At 47.0% G+C, this 15,046-nt stretch overlaps 1 protein-coding gene and 1 long non-coding RNA gene across 5 annotated transcripts in view; one reads left to right on the forward strand and one right to left on the reverse strand.

Moving 5' to 3' along the window:
• LOC145426036 (uncharacterized) overlaps positions 1-15,046 on the forward strand; it is a 315,349-nt gene that overhangs the window by 135,575 nt on the left and 164,728 nt on the right. The gene's annotated exons all lie outside the window — the stretch shown is intronic.
• The window catches only part of LOC145425991 (NACHT, LRR and PYD domains-containing protein 12-like), a 262,822-nt gene that overhangs the window by 52,277 nt on the left and 195,499 nt on the right, over positions 1-15,046 (reverse strand). For 2 of the 4 annotated variants that reach the window (XM_080299523.1, XM_080299525.1), the window contains 4 exons: positions 9,520-9,638; positions 7,632-9,420; positions 6,768-6,941; positions 631-804 (listed from right to left, as the gene is read on the reverse strand). In XM_080299523.1, the coding sequence (XP_080155649.1) occupies positions 631-804; positions 6,768-6,941; positions 7,632-9,420; positions 9,520-9,638 (2,256 nt within the window). The remainder of the gene's footprint in view (positions 1-630; positions 805-6,767; positions 6,942-7,631; positions 9,421-9,519; positions 9,639-15,046) is intronic. The other 2 variants (XM_080299524.1, XM_080299526.1) reach the window with 2 other exon arrangements.

Below are 15,046 nucleotides of genomic sequence, written 5' to 3' on the forward strand. Positions count from 1 at the left end.
AAAGTTGTAAAGAAACTATCTTAACTCTTGTGATCAAGTCATACAAAATGTTATCTCCAACACCTTTTTCAGATTGTGACGTAAAGGACCCATGGCACAGCTTTGCATGCACTTGAATGTTTATCAGGTGGTTTAAGGGACCCCAGCTAGGCAGCTTTCGACTGTTTTAAAGTCTCTTTGTGCTGGTTTCATCTTTGGTACATGGACTTGTTTTTATATAGAGCTTTTTATACTCCAGCTGAGCGCTCAAAGCATATTTATACAACTTGCCTCATTCACTGACTCATCAAAGCACTTTTTTCTATGCTTTTCCTACACAAGTGCTTTTTATCTAACATTCACACACATTCATCCTCCGATGGATGCATCTCGCCCAACATTAGGTATGCAAACTGGAGCAGACGGGCATCGAACCACCACCCCTCTGATTAGTAGCTGCTCTACCTCCTGACACCTGAGCCTAGGAGCTTTGCTTTCTATTGTCAGGTTTGTGTTCACACCGAAATAGTAAGAGAAAGATCGTGTGTGTCCTCATTAGTGTAGGGTTTATGCTGGTGTGTGGGACTGTAGCCTCAGGCTTAAATTGTTAAATGTAATTATGAGAAAGTGCCGCTGTTACTCTATACTGACCTGAGGATGTTCAATCTACAGTCTGGACTCTCTAGGAAAAGACTGAGCTGCTTCATATGCAAAGCCCCCAGGTTGTTTTCACCCAGGTCCAGATGTGTCAGGTGGGAGGGGTTGGTCTTCAGAGCCGCAACCAGATCAGCACAGATGGTTTCTGACAAACTGCATCCACACAATCTGAATAAAGAACAAAACATGAAGATAAATTCCTAATTCGTCCACATCTGTACTCATCAGGGAGATTCTCTCAAACATGATCAGACACACTCATCATTCTGTTGTAAAACAAGGTCAAGGGGGCAGTTTGCCTCGCAGCCAGCAGCAAGTCACCTTCACACCACACAAACCGCCAACAACACAGAATCACGTAAAAGAATTGAAAACGTTAGTAGAACTTAAATCTATTTGTTCATCGTCACATCAGTCTGCTGCTGACATCAAGTCAAATCAAAGCTTAGATACAAACAGCAGGCAGCTCAGACACGAAACATACTCCAAACAGCTGAACACATGATCTAATATTAGAGTAATCACAATGTGTTTGTCTTCTACAACAAAAAGGTTTGACTCAGTCTGAGTAAAGAAAATATAGTCTCAATACAAATCTAATCAAATGTTTTCCTTTAATCTCTGTTTTAAAGAAATTCAGAGATTTGTGACTTCATCACAGTCCTGCTTCATCTCACTGCTACCTTTAACTCGGTACATCTTGACATCTTAAGTCAAAGACTTCATGATCCAGTGTCAAGGACCCGGCTCTGTAGGACTCGGGGTCCGTGAGCAGTTTTGACTGTTATTATTATTATTATTATTATTTGGTGATGTGTGTGTTTTTCTGCACAATGCTGTGTTAGTCTGTGTCCCACTCGTATGTATAGAATGGAGCACAGCCACCTGCAGGCCTGATGGGTGTGGCCCTGCGGAAGGACTGGCCACACCTGAAGTTCCTGCCACACCTGTTGGTGATCAGGGCTCGTCGGGGGAGCTACTTAGGAGAGAGTTGGAGCTCCCACCGACGCGGGATCATTAAGTTATAGTACCAAGTCAGTGTGTGTCAGCTTATGTCTGTGCTGTTCGTATATGCCCGCCAAGGGTTAGTGTTGAAGGCTGCGTCTATGGTTTACCTGCAGGAGGAAGAGTGGTCCAAGAAGGCAGCACGCACAGGGAGTGCGGAAACACAACAGCGGGGAGCACGAGCACAGACGTCGGAGGGAAGCGCGCACACGGGGTTCGAAGGAGCAACGGGGAGTTATTGTGTTTACAGCTTTTCACTGTAAATAAAGAGCACTGTTTGCATCGCAGAGTCTGCGTTTTGGGTCCTCCTTTCTCCACATCCCCACGGTCTGCCAGCCAGACCATGACAGAATGATCCCGCCAACCACCATGGACCCAGCAAACTCAGGAGTTGCCACGGAAGAGAGATCACTCACGCAGCTATGGGATTACTGCCGGAGCGTAATCCAGGCTGTAGACCCACGCAATAGACTTATACAGGTAGTGTTCTTTGACAATTATCTCTCATCCACTACCTTAACCATGAACTTGTTGGACATTAACAACCTTAAGCCATTGGTCACTAGTTTACGGGAGAGCTCTAGTTTTGAATTATTCGGCTCGGGCGGTCCGAGCAAGGAAGGTTCGACTGCTCACCTAGGAGCTCTAGCCGCTTGGTTTTTCGCACATCGGCGGAGGACTTTCCCGTAACTGAACTCCCAGTGGGGATTTTTGGAACACCGACGGACGAATGTGGCCTGAGTGCAATTGCTGGGGCAGAATTTTGCCTAGACAGCCCTGAGGTAGTTAGCTCAGAGTTGGTGGGGTCAGAAACTGTTTGCTTTACCTCCAAAGACTCAGAAGATGTTCACTCTGAGACTGTGAGCTAGGGAGTTCAGAGCATGCAGACCCAGATGACTTTTTGGCCCAGTCTGGCCGTATGGAGACAGAAGTTCTCCCCAGGGCTTCCCCAGAGGCTGAACTGGAGGCCTCAGTTGCCTCTGGACCCCTGGAATTTGTTGAGCCGGCTGTAACATTCTCATCCTCTCCACCCTTCATAATAGCTATATTGCCCTCAACTCAGTCTGTTGCCCAGCTAGTAACTCAGTCTTCGGTCCAGTCAGGGACCCGCTCGACCAGAGCCGGAGGTCGGCGCGCCCACCATGCCGTCCACGTCCAGCACGTCGGGGATCTTGGGCCGTTCAACTCTGCCGCCCGCCGGAGCTGCAACGCCGCTACCACCCAGTCCGTGGCAGGCCACCAGAGATGCAGCACCGCCGCCACTGGATCAGTGGCAGGCCCCCAGAACTGTTTCGTTGCTGCTGCTGGACCCGTGGCCGCCCGTCGGAGATCCTGCGCTTCCACCAATGGACTAGAGGTAGGCCACCCGAACTGTTGTCAGCCTCTGCCTACCCACAGCAGGTCTCGCCCGTTTTGCCACCCACCGGGTCGGCACCCAGAACTATATTCGCTGCCATTTGGGCTGGGGTTGGACTACTGAACTGAGATTTTCATTTCTTTTTTGTTTAGTGGTGTTGTCGGAGAGGTTTTGGGTTGGTTTCCATTATACCCAAAGGGGAGACATTTCTAAGTTTCAACAAGTAGTTTTAGATGTAATGAAAAACACAATGAGGGTTCCTTAAGGTCTTTTGGTCAGTTACTGGTTAACTTCTATTTGTTTCTGCTTGTTGCTAGTTGTTAAATGTAATGCGATCATAAAGAATCAACATGATCTGCCACTTAAATGAAGAGGATGCACAGTGATACTTGTGACTTTCCTCTAACAATCCAACTCCTTCTTAGGAAATAAGGTGCACTGATAACAGCTGATGGAGCTCAGGAAACAAAAACGTGTTGTCTGTCCAAAAGGTTAGAGACAGAAACTTTGTTCATATCATCCCCGTCTCTGAAACAAGTCTTTAATAATCCTGTTGAAATGGTTACCAGAGCTGCTTTCTGCCATGGAAAATATATCAATGCATTTACACTGAGCAGGTAAGAGTACTGTAAAGCTCTACTTGCAGGATTGTTCAAATCATCAGCAGGACAATTTAAATGTATTCAGTTAGCAGAGGCCAGAGTCCTCGTATGTACATGGAAATGTGACCACATCGCCCCAGTATTACTTCATCACTTCATTGACTCCCAGTTAATAACAGCTAAAAGTTTCCTAGTAGTTCATACGTGAGCTGAAGGTGTTTTCAGTTCATCTGCTCGTATGCATGAATAACATTTTGTGTTGTTGGTTTTGTTCAATTATGTTCAGCTTCTGCTTCAGAGATATTCTCTGAAATGTTTCCCGCACTGTTGGACAAACCTTTCAGAGTTTTCTTGATAAAGCAGATATCCTGGGGAGCTCTGTATCAGAGGGAGCTGGAGGAACAAACAGATCCTGGATCAGTTTAAACTGCTAAAGGCTGCTCCTCAGGAGCTCGACCGCTCTACACTCTCAACACTGAACATCCAGAGGTGGTCATTTAAGTGCTGAGGGCCAAACTGCTCCAGTAACAGACTCTCAGTGTTGGACTGAAACTGCAGGACAAATGCAGACTTACTGTGCTGCTGCTGTTTGTACATCAGAATTAATCAACATCATCGTTAATGTTGTTTCAGGACCATCATGAAACCGACCAATCACCTAGCTCTGATGTCATGGTTTGGCCAAAGGAAGCAGTAGGAGAAGTTGGCCTTCAGCTCTTTGTGGCAGAAACACTTTAGAGCAGAAACGCTCACAGAAGTTATTTGATTTTTCCATATCTTTCATTTCCAGTTTGTTTGGGTTCAGACAGAATTATTCACTTAGATTTAGGTTAGTTGTAGTCATGACGACACATTTCTTACATGTCAGTACTACTGAGGGTGGCTCGTCCATCTGTGCACACACAGTACTACCAAACTCCACTCTCAACACTTTGTAGGAATCATCAGTAGTGTTTCTCAGGTTAGCTTCAGGTTAGCCATGTAGCATTTCTCCAGTCTTTTTTGTCGACTCTACACATTAAAGGAGGAACAGCTGTTAACCTTATCTTTACCTGCGTCACTCTCATCGCATTATTCTCATCCTGTGTGACTGGATTAATCTGATTTGGACTAACAACACAGACTTTACCATGAAGATCCTCAGTGTGGATCAGTATAATATCAGCCTGAGTCCTGCAGTTTAGTGTCAGCACAGCTTTCACATCATGCCAAAAGATGGCGCCGGTGTGTATGGCACGCCATCCTCGTCTGCGCCTTGGCTTAGTACTCCTTATTGTTTTGCTTTTGGTTTTATGCTCACTAGGTGGCTGTGCACTAATAACATACGACAGACATATGCTTTTGAATCTCCGATTCTCTTACTCCCATCGCCCGGATCCATGTTGGACCCTGGGTGATGCCACCCCTCTATGGCCAGACTCCCTCACCAGTATGTCCTGCCTACCTCACTCCAACCTGCACAGGAAACGTTACAGGAAACGGGGTAAAAGGAGTGGTTTTGTTTAAGGCTTACCTCAAAGCCAAGGTTACGGATTATCCATATGCAAGCCGGGATATTCTACGCTTTATCCCCTCCTGCAGAGGCCGCCCTGATGCTAAACTGCTGAGCCACCGCTGGATCTGCCCCGCTGGTTTCAAACCTACCCAGCCCTTCCAGTGGCTTGCCTCCCTGTTCGGTCCTGGATAACATCCTCCGGTCGTGGCATCCATCACAACAACCTCAGCGTCACACGGATGGCTTTATTTAATGCCAGGTCGCTGGCGAACAAGGCTTTTCTTTTAAATGACTTTTTCCTCGCCGCAGGACTGGACGTTTTACTCCTGACGGAGACGTGGACTTGTCCCGGTGAGTTCATCCCCTTCTCTGAGCTTCTCCCTGCAGACTGTGTCTTTTGTAGCTCGCCGAGGCTCACTGGCAGAGGTGGTGGCTTAGCTTCGGTTTTTAAAAACAAACAAAGTTTGGCTGCTACCCTCCCTACCTACCCTAGCTTTGAAGCACAGCTACTGGAGACGACTGACTCTTTGACTACTCTGTGTGTTGTGGTCTATCGTCCGCCTAAATACAACAAGACTTTCATCTCTGAACTCGCTGACATTTTAGGATCTGTTCTTTTTAAATATGGCTGTGTTCTTATTACTGGTGATTTTAATATACATGTCTGCTGTTAAGAACGACCCATTATCTAAAGATTTTCTTGCATTAACTGAATCTTTTAACCTCATTCAGTGGGTTAATGGACCAACCCAAGGCCAGGGTATGCTAAAGGCCATACCCTTGACCTGGTCTTCTCATATGGCTTGGACATTTGCATCAAGGATATAAACAATGCTGGGTTCTCTGACCGCTCCCCGGTCATCTTTGATGTTGACTTAGGTAATACTGAACTTGAGGCCCTCCTTCGCCCTATGCGTACAGTTAATGCTGAAACACCTCACCACAGCAGCTGTGTGGGTCGTCTCTGTAGCAGCCAGATCAGCTTCTGATACATGAACATCATCACAGCTCCTAACTTCACCTTCATTAGCTTTGAAATTCATGTCTTTCTTTTCTCTCTGTTTCCACACAAGCTCCAAGTCTCTGCAGCCTGTTTTTATCTGCTATCATCAGCTCTTCAACAGCTCTTCACATCCCTCACACAGTCTATAGCAGGGGTCCCCAATCCCAGTCCACGAGGGCTGGTGTCCCTGCAGGTTTTAAATGTGTCCTTGATCCATCACAGCTGATTTAAATGGATAAATGACCTTCTCAACATATCTTGAAGTTCTCCAGAGGCCTGGTAATGACCTAATCATGTGATTCAGGTGTGTTGACCCAGGGTGAGATCTAAAACCTGCAGGGACACCGGCCCTCGTGGACTGGGATTGAGGACCCCTGGTCTATATGAACCTGTGGAGGCTGAAACACTGTCCTGTCAAACATCTCCCCGTCACCACTCCACTTCTGTCAGCCTTTAAATGAACCCTGCTCAAGTCTGTCACTTCTGTTTGGAGGCAAAAGGAAAAACTGTTGTTCAGTCGTTTGGAAAGACACAACATTTCTGAAAGCACTCAAACTTCTTCACATTTGTCTTCAGACACATCCTGAACATTTATGAACTGTGGAAAGTTTCAAACATCAAAGACCTGAAATATAGAAAAACAACAACAGCTGCAGTCAGTGAACTCACCTCAGAGTCTGCAGTCGACAGTTTGGACTCTCCAGTCCAGCACACAGAAGCTTCACTGATGAATCCTGCAGCTTGTTTCCACTCATGTCCAGCTCTGTCAGATGGGAGGGGTTGGACTTCAGAGCTGAGGCCACAACTTCACAGTGAGCCTCTGAGAGTCCACACTGAGTCAGTCTGTGATGATAGAAAATATAAAATGTGTTATTATAAAAGCAGCAAATCTGCATTATAAACACAGACTGAATGTACATGAAGACAAAACAGAGTGACATCATAATCTGATGAACCTGCTCTTCACATCTGTGCTTCAGCTCCTCTTACTGTGTTTGACATGACACAACGATCGAGTCTCTCTCAGACCTGCAGACTTTTAATGAGAATCTTTGTTTGGCTTTAATCTGCAGATGAAGGAGGAAGATGGTGTCACATTTAGGCTTCCATAATGTCCACAGCCTGTCACTGAGATCTGATCCAGAGTAGGGCTGGGCGATATGACCCAAAATTCCTATCTCGATATGTTTTAGCTGGATGGCGATATAAGATATATATCTCGATATATTTTTTTACTTACTTATTTAAGTAAGTAAAAATACTTATTTAATTGTTCAATTTAATACTTATTTTCCACCCTGATTTACCAATAAATTCTTTACAAATCCTACCACGTGAATTCATGGATTTTTTTTTCACATTCTGTCTCTCACAGTTGAAGTGCACCTCTGGTGCAAATTACTGACCTCTGTCATCATTTTAGGTGGGGGAACTTGCACAATCGGTGGCTGACTAAATACTTTTTTGCCCCACTGTATCTGAAGAACTACACTACTGATCTACACTAATGTTAATGATCACATCTGGACTCACCGAGCCTTTCTGCAGTTCCTCACAGCTGGAATCAGTCTCAGTCGTCCCCCTGTTGATGTGTTGTACTTCTGGAGGTCCAACTCATCCAGAACCTCCTCTGACATCTGCAGCATGAAGGCCAGAGCTGAGCAGTGGATCTCAGAGAGTTCCTTCTCTGATCTGTTCTCTGACTTCAGGAACTCTTGGATCTCCTGATGTACTGAGAGGTGGTTCATCTCCATCAGACAGTGGAAGATGTTGATGCTTCTGTCAGGAGCGATTTCATCACTGTTCATCTCCTTCAGGTTGTTGATGACTCTCTGGATGGTTCCTGGACTGATCTCTGTCTGACCCAGCAGACCTGCTAAGAGTCTCTGGTTGGACTCCAGACAGAGGCCATGAAGGAAGCGGACAAACAGGTCCAGGTGGCCATTTTTACTCTGGAGGGATTTCTGCATGGCTCTGCTCAGGAAAACATTCAGAGGTGACTCATTCCAATATATTCTGAAAAGGTCCACCACCTTTGTCTTCATGCTGGTGAAACAGTGGAACATGTAGACTGCAGCCAGAAACTCCTGGATGCTCAGATGAACAAAGCAGTAGACTGGTTTCTGGAAGATCACACACTCTCTTGTGAAGATCTCTGTACAAACTCCTGAGTACACCGAGGCCTCTGTCACATCCAGGCCACACTGCTCCAGGTCTTCTTGGTAGAACATGATGTTTCCTTTCTCCAGATGTTCAAACGCCAGCCTCCCCAGCTTCAGAAGAAGTTCCCTGTCAGCCTCCGTCAGCTCCTGTGGACTCGTCTCACGTACCTCGTGGTACTTGTTCTTCTTCCTCTTTGTCTGAACCAGCAGGAAGTGTGAGTACATGTCAGTCAGGGTCTTGGGCAGCTCTCCTCTCTGCTCTGTGGTCAACATGTGCTCCAGAACTGTAGCAGTGATCCAGCAGAAGACTGGGATGCTACACATGATGTGGAGGCTCCTGGATGTCTTCATGTGGGAGATGATTCTGCTGGACAGCTCTTCATCACTGAATCTCCTCCTGAAGTACTCCTCCTTCTGGGCGTCAGTGAAGCCTCGTACTTCTGTTAGCCTGTCAACACATGTAGGAGGGATCTGATTGGCTGCTGCGGGTCGGGAAGTTATCCAGACGAGAGCCGAGGGAAGCAGATTCCCCTGGATGAGGTTTGTCAGCAGCTGGCTGACTGATGACTTCTGTGTGACATCAGACAGCAGCTTCCTGTTGGTGAAATCCAATGAAAGTCTGCTTTCATCCAGGCCGTCAAAGATGAACAGAAGCTGAGAGACAGCCAGCTTCTCTGCTGTGACCTTCTGTAGTGCTGGATGGAAAACATGGAGCAGCTCCAGAAGACTGTACTGCTCCTCTCTGATCAGGTTCAGCTCCCTGAATGAAAGCAGAACCACCACACTGACATGTTGGTTCTCCAAGCCCTCTGCCCAGTCCAGAGTGAACTTCTGCACTGAGAAGGTTTTTCCAACACCAGCCACGCCGTTGGTCAGAACCACTCTGATGGGTCTCTGTTGGTCAGGTGAGGCTTTAAAGATGTCCTGGCACCTGATTGGAGCGTCATGGAGGGCGTCCATCTTGGAAGCTGTCTCCAGCTGCCTCACCTCATGTTGGCTATGAACCTCTTCACTCTGTCCCTCTGTGATGTAGAGCTCAGTGTAGATGGTGTTGAGCAGAGTTCTACTTCCTGTTGCATCACTTCCTTCAGTCACACGTTCACATCTCCTCCTCAGACTGATCTTATGTTCATCTAAAACCTCCTGCAGACCAACATCTGCTGAAAGAAAAACAGAAAGAAAACTCTTCAATGTCTGAACAACACAAGAAGTCCAGTTTTCAGAAACGAGTCCATCAGCAGACAGATGTTCAGTCTTACTTTGTACACAGCTGCTCTGACTGGCTGTCTGCAGTCCAGCTCTGGATCTTTCTCCACACTGGGGACAGGACCAGTCTCCTGATGAAGCAGACTGGTCCCAGTATGAGCAGATGCAGTGTCTGCAGAACCAGAAACATATCCAAGGTGAGCAGGTTCCCCTCCAGCATAAACGCTCAGCAGCTAAAACATGTATGAATGTAAACAGTGTCCCAGCTGTCAGCCACATTACAGATGTGGTTTCTGACAGCTGCCCCAGCTGCAGGATCAAACACACACAGGTCCAAACATCTTTGTCTTTGCTGCTTCTTTATTATTGAACACAACATGGGGAGAGGAGAAGTTATTACCATCAACCCACCGCTGACTCAGAGTCAGTGGGCCAACCATGTGTCCACTTTTATGTTAATCATTTAATTTAATTCATTAGTATATTTGTTATTTTCAGTGACTATGACGACTCCAAATTATTTTGGAAACATGACTGTAATCTATTACTTTGTGACAGGGACTGCACAGAAGGACAGAGACATGGAGCAACATCACAGGTGGAACTATTGCTGTCAGGTCAGGTGCTCCCCAGTTGCTTTGGGGACTTTTGCCCACTACTGAGATGGAAGACAAACCGAGTGCACTGTCTTCATCGCTCCTGAACTTTACCAGCATTTGATTTCATCTTTGTTATGGTGGCAGCATTGCTGGGGCCCGTAACATAATATCAAAGCACACAAGGAAGGAGGAGAGGTAGGAAAGACTAAGGAAAGGACACAATCAAAGGGAACACTAACGTATCAGCCTCTGTACCATCTCTGGGTTCTCCTGGGGACCAGTCAGACCCTCTTTATAGATTTATTTATTATTTACGTGTGTGATTCTTCTATTTTCATTATCTTTGTCACATCTGTATTTTCAGACTTCCTCTCACTGCCTATATAAACATGGAGCCTCCCACGACCCCCCTCCTAACAACACAAAGCAAAGGAATAAATGACTTTCATAGAGCGTTATATAACTGTGTGCATGTTTATCTTTATTCATGCAGACCCACTCTGAGCTGTATTCTGGGGGATTATTCTCTTCATTCTCCAATGGACAAAAAGATCTGTGCCAGACTTTGTAAAGCTGGAGAAATATTCACACATTAATTTAATTCCATAATGTAAAACTCATTAAACATGACTCTGACACCAGTCCCAGTAAAGGGGACGATGCACAAGCTCATGTTGACCAGGACACGTTTTCCTCTGGGTTTAACTAATCAGACTTTTCTCTAAATCTTTCACAATATTTCTAAGTTCAGTGTCAGGAGTGAAGCTTCACCACAATCATGCTCACAGCTCCGGTCTCTGCTGATCAAACTACAACACTTATATTAGAACTACACACTTCTAAATGTTACTTTAGGAAACTTTGCTGTCAAAGCTTCTTTTTGTTACTTTTATCATTCATATGCATGAAGCAGATTAAAAGGAAATCAAACCAATCAGACAAAACTATTCACTGCAGTCTTCTCCACCTATAAGATAAAAGTATGTGAAGCATCACCTGCTGTGACGTCTTTGTGCAGCAACTCTAAACATTTGTGTAACTGCTGATCGTCAGTTTGACTTAGTTGCTGCTTCTAAAACCGTTTCTTATTTTTCTCTGACGTCCCTCGTACGAACGACTTGTTTGCTTTGTGTCACTGTCTCCTGAGACTCGGCTCACAAACACTATACTGTCAAAAGTATTCAGTCTCCACTGAACCACAGACTTCAGGTGTGCCAGTCACTTCCACAACCACAGGTGTATAAAACCTGGGCATGCAGGCTGCTGCTACAAACATCTGTGGAAGGATGACTCAGGAGCTCAGTGAACTACAGCGTACGACTGTGACAGGATGCTACCAGTGCAACGAGTCCAGGTGGGACTTTCCCCACTGCTACATGTTCCACTGTCACTGTTAGTGGAACAGCGATGAAGAGTCACGATCACAGAGTGGGGTCATTGGATGCTGAGGGACACAGAGGTCGCCGACTTTCTGGAAATCACTACAGACGACCAAACTTCACATGGCGTTCAGATAGCGTCATGAAATGTGTTTCCATGGCAACTGAGCTGCACCAAGCTTTACATCATCAAGCACAATGAAAGCCTCTGATGGACTCTAGAGCATGGAGACGTGTTCTCTGGAGTGACCAATCACACATCTCCATCCGGCAATCTGATAGGCTGATAGAGTCTGAGTTTGGTTGGTGGTTGCCTGGACAACAGTACTTAAATATAAAGTTCTCGTCAAACAGTGTCTGACCTCACAAATGGGCTTCAGGAAGAACGAGGGCCTGCATCCTTCGGCGGACGCATTTGTAGACCGATTACGTCACAGCGGTTTGACAAAGGCTGTCCAAATTTGAAGACTCCTCCAAGTGCGGCCGACAAACGCGTCCTTCTTTTCCCCAGATTTGAAGGATGGGACGGGTGTAAAACCTACGTGGCTCAACCTATCCCAGAATTCATAGCGCAGCCCAGCTCAGTTTCCAACAATGGCGGCAGCTAGTTAGTTTTAATGTTACTCTTATTATTCTTTCTGGGTCACAAAATAAACGTTTAACATATTTTCAGGTGAGAATGTAGCTGTGTAAACCTCAAATATCTGAATCAGAATCAGAATGGGGTTTATTGCCAGATGTTGAGGTTTACAACATTAGGAAATTGCTGCGGTGCTTCAGTGCAAACATAGTGTTATAAATAGCACTTAAATAGACATGAAAAAATAAAAGTAAGAATAAAAATTAAAAGTGCTATGTAGAAAGATATGTGCATGGGATATACATGAGATATATACATGAGAATAAGAATTAAGAGTGCTACGTAGAAAGATATATACATGAGTGCAGGTGGTGATCAGTGCCAAACATGAAATGATGCAGTGACACAGCGTAGGGTCATGTGTTAGTGGCGGGGACAGTCATATGGTTATTGTTCATGTGTCCAACAGCAGAGGGGAAGAAACTGTTCTTATGGTGAGAGGTTCTGGTGCGAATGGACCGGAGCCTCCTGCCTGAGGGGAGCAGGTCAAACAGACTGTGTCCAGGGTGAGAAGGGTCAGCTGAGATCCGGGCTGCACGCCGCAGTGTCCTGGAGGTGTACAGGTCCTGCAGAGATGGGAGTCTGCAGCCAATCACCTTCTCAGCAGAGCGCACAACACGCTGCAGTCTCTGTTTGTCCCTGATAGTGGCTCCAGCGTACCACACGGTGATGGAGGAGGTGAGGATGGACTCGATGATTGCAGTGTAGAACTGCATCATCGTCCGTGTTGGCAGGTTGAATTTCTTCAGCTGCCTCAGGAAGTACATCCTCTGCTGGGCTTTCTTGATGACGGAGGTGATGGTGGGCTCCCACTTCAGGTCCTGGGTGATGGTGGTACCCAGGAAGCGGAATGAGTCCACAGAGGAGATGGGGGTGTCAGTCAGGATGATGGGGGGGAGTGGGGCTGTGTGCTTCCTGAAGTCCACAATAATCTCCACTGTCTTCTGGGCATTCAGCACCAGGTTGTTGTGGCTGCACCAGGACACCAGACGTTCAACCTCCCTCCTGTAGGCAGACTCGTCCCCGTCCGAGATGAGCCCAATAACGGTGGTGTCATCTGCAAACTTGATTAGCTTGACAGACTGGTGGGTGGAGGTGCAGCAGTTGGTGTACAGGGAGAAGAGCAGAGGAGAAAGAACACAGCCCTGAGGGGAGCCGGTGCTGATGGTCCGGGAGTCCGAGACATTCTTTCCCAGCCTCACATGCTGCTTCCTGTCCGTCAGGAAGTCAGTGATCCACCGGCAGATGGGATCAGGCACATTCATCTGGGACAGCTTGCCTCGGAGATGGTCTGGAAGGATGGTGTTGAAGGCAGAGCTGAAATCCACAAACAGGATCCTGGCGTAGGTTCCTGGGGAGTCCAGATGCTGCAGGATGAAGTGTAGGGCCATGTTGATGGTATCGTCTACAGACCTGTTGGCTCTGTATGCAAACTGCAGGGGGTCCAGGAGGGGGGCCGTGAGGGTCTTGAGATGGGAGAGAACCAGGCGCTCAAATGACTTCATGACCACAGATGTCAGAGCCACGGGTCTGTAATCATTTAGTCCAGTGATCCTAGGTTTCTTGGGGACAGGGATTATGGTAGAGGACTTGAAGCAGGCAGGCACATGACATGCCTGCAGTGAGGAGTTGAAGATGCCAGAAAACACTGGGGCCAGCTCGTTTGCACAGTGTCTGAGGGTGGCAGGAGACACACCGTCTGGGCCGGGAGCTTTCCGAGCATTCAGACTCCTAAACTGCTTCCTCACATCTGCTTCATGAATATGAAGAGTTGTGGTGGGAGGAGGTGGTGTGAAATCCTCTTTTGTGTGGGGTGAGGAGGGGGGTGTTGTAGGTGAACAGTTTGAAGGTGGTGATGGCTCTATGGAGGGGGGAGAGGTGGGGGAATGAGTGTCCAAAGTGTCTCTATTGTTGGGGTCGTTGGAGGTGTGAAGGCTGCCTGATGGCTCGTCAAAACGGCAGTAGAAGTCGTTGAGGGTGTTGGCCAAGAGCAAGTCATCAGTGGAGTGGGGGGTTTTAGGCTTGTAGTTTGTGATATTCCTAAAACCTTTTCCACAGACCGAGTCATTCTCTGAGATCTGCTGCTGCATCTTCTCAGAGTGCTGATGTTTAGCAATGTCCACTTCTTTAGTGAACCTGTACTTGGCCTCTCTGTAGCAGTCCCTGTCTCCGCTTCTGAACGCCTTTCTCTTTTCCAGCCACAGCTTTTTGAGTTTAGGAGTAAACCAGGGTTTGTCATTGTTATAACTCACCCTGGTGCGTGATGGCACAATGCTGTCCTCACAGAAGTGGATATAGGAGGTGACAGTGTCCGTAAACTTGTCCAAGCTGTTAGAAGCAGCCTTCATTGTGTCCCAGTCTGTGGTCTCCAAACACATACGAAGCTCCTCCACAGCCTCGTTTCTCCAGTTTATTGGTCCTCACGACAGGTTTGGAGAGCTTCAGCCTCTGTCTGTACGTGGGGATCAGGTGGATCATGACGTGGTCAGAAAGTCCGAGTGAAGCGCGGGGCACCGCGCGATAGGCCCCGCTGATCGTGCTGTAGCAGTGGTCCAATGTCCTCTCCTCTCCGGTCGGGCATTTAATATACTGCTTGTATTTGGGAAGCTCATGGCTCAGATTGGCTTTGTTAAAGTCCCCAAGAGCAATGATGAGAGAGTCCGGGTATGTCCGCTCCATGTGGAGAATCTGCTCTGCGAGTGAGCACTGAGCTGCTTGCGCATCCGCGTCTGGCGGGATGTAAACAGCGGCCAAGATGAATGAAGCAACTCCCGCGGAGAATAAAACGGTTTGCAGTGAATAAAAAGATATTCCAGAGAGGAAGAGCAGTGCTGAGCAATCACTGTTACATCTGTGCACCAGCCACTATTGATGTAGAAGCAGACACCTCCACCTTTGGTTTTACCGGAGAGAGCGGCCTGCCGGTCCGCGTGCAGCAGATGAAAGCCCTCCAGCTTGAGCG

This window comes from Astatotilapia calliptera, chromosome 3, assembly GCF_964374335.1.
Source record: "Astatotilapia calliptera chromosome 3, fAstCal68.1, whole genome shotgun sequence".
NCBI classification, from domain to species: Eukaryota; Metazoa; Chordata; class Actinopteri; order Cichliformes; family Cichlidae; genus Astatotilapia; species Astatotilapia calliptera.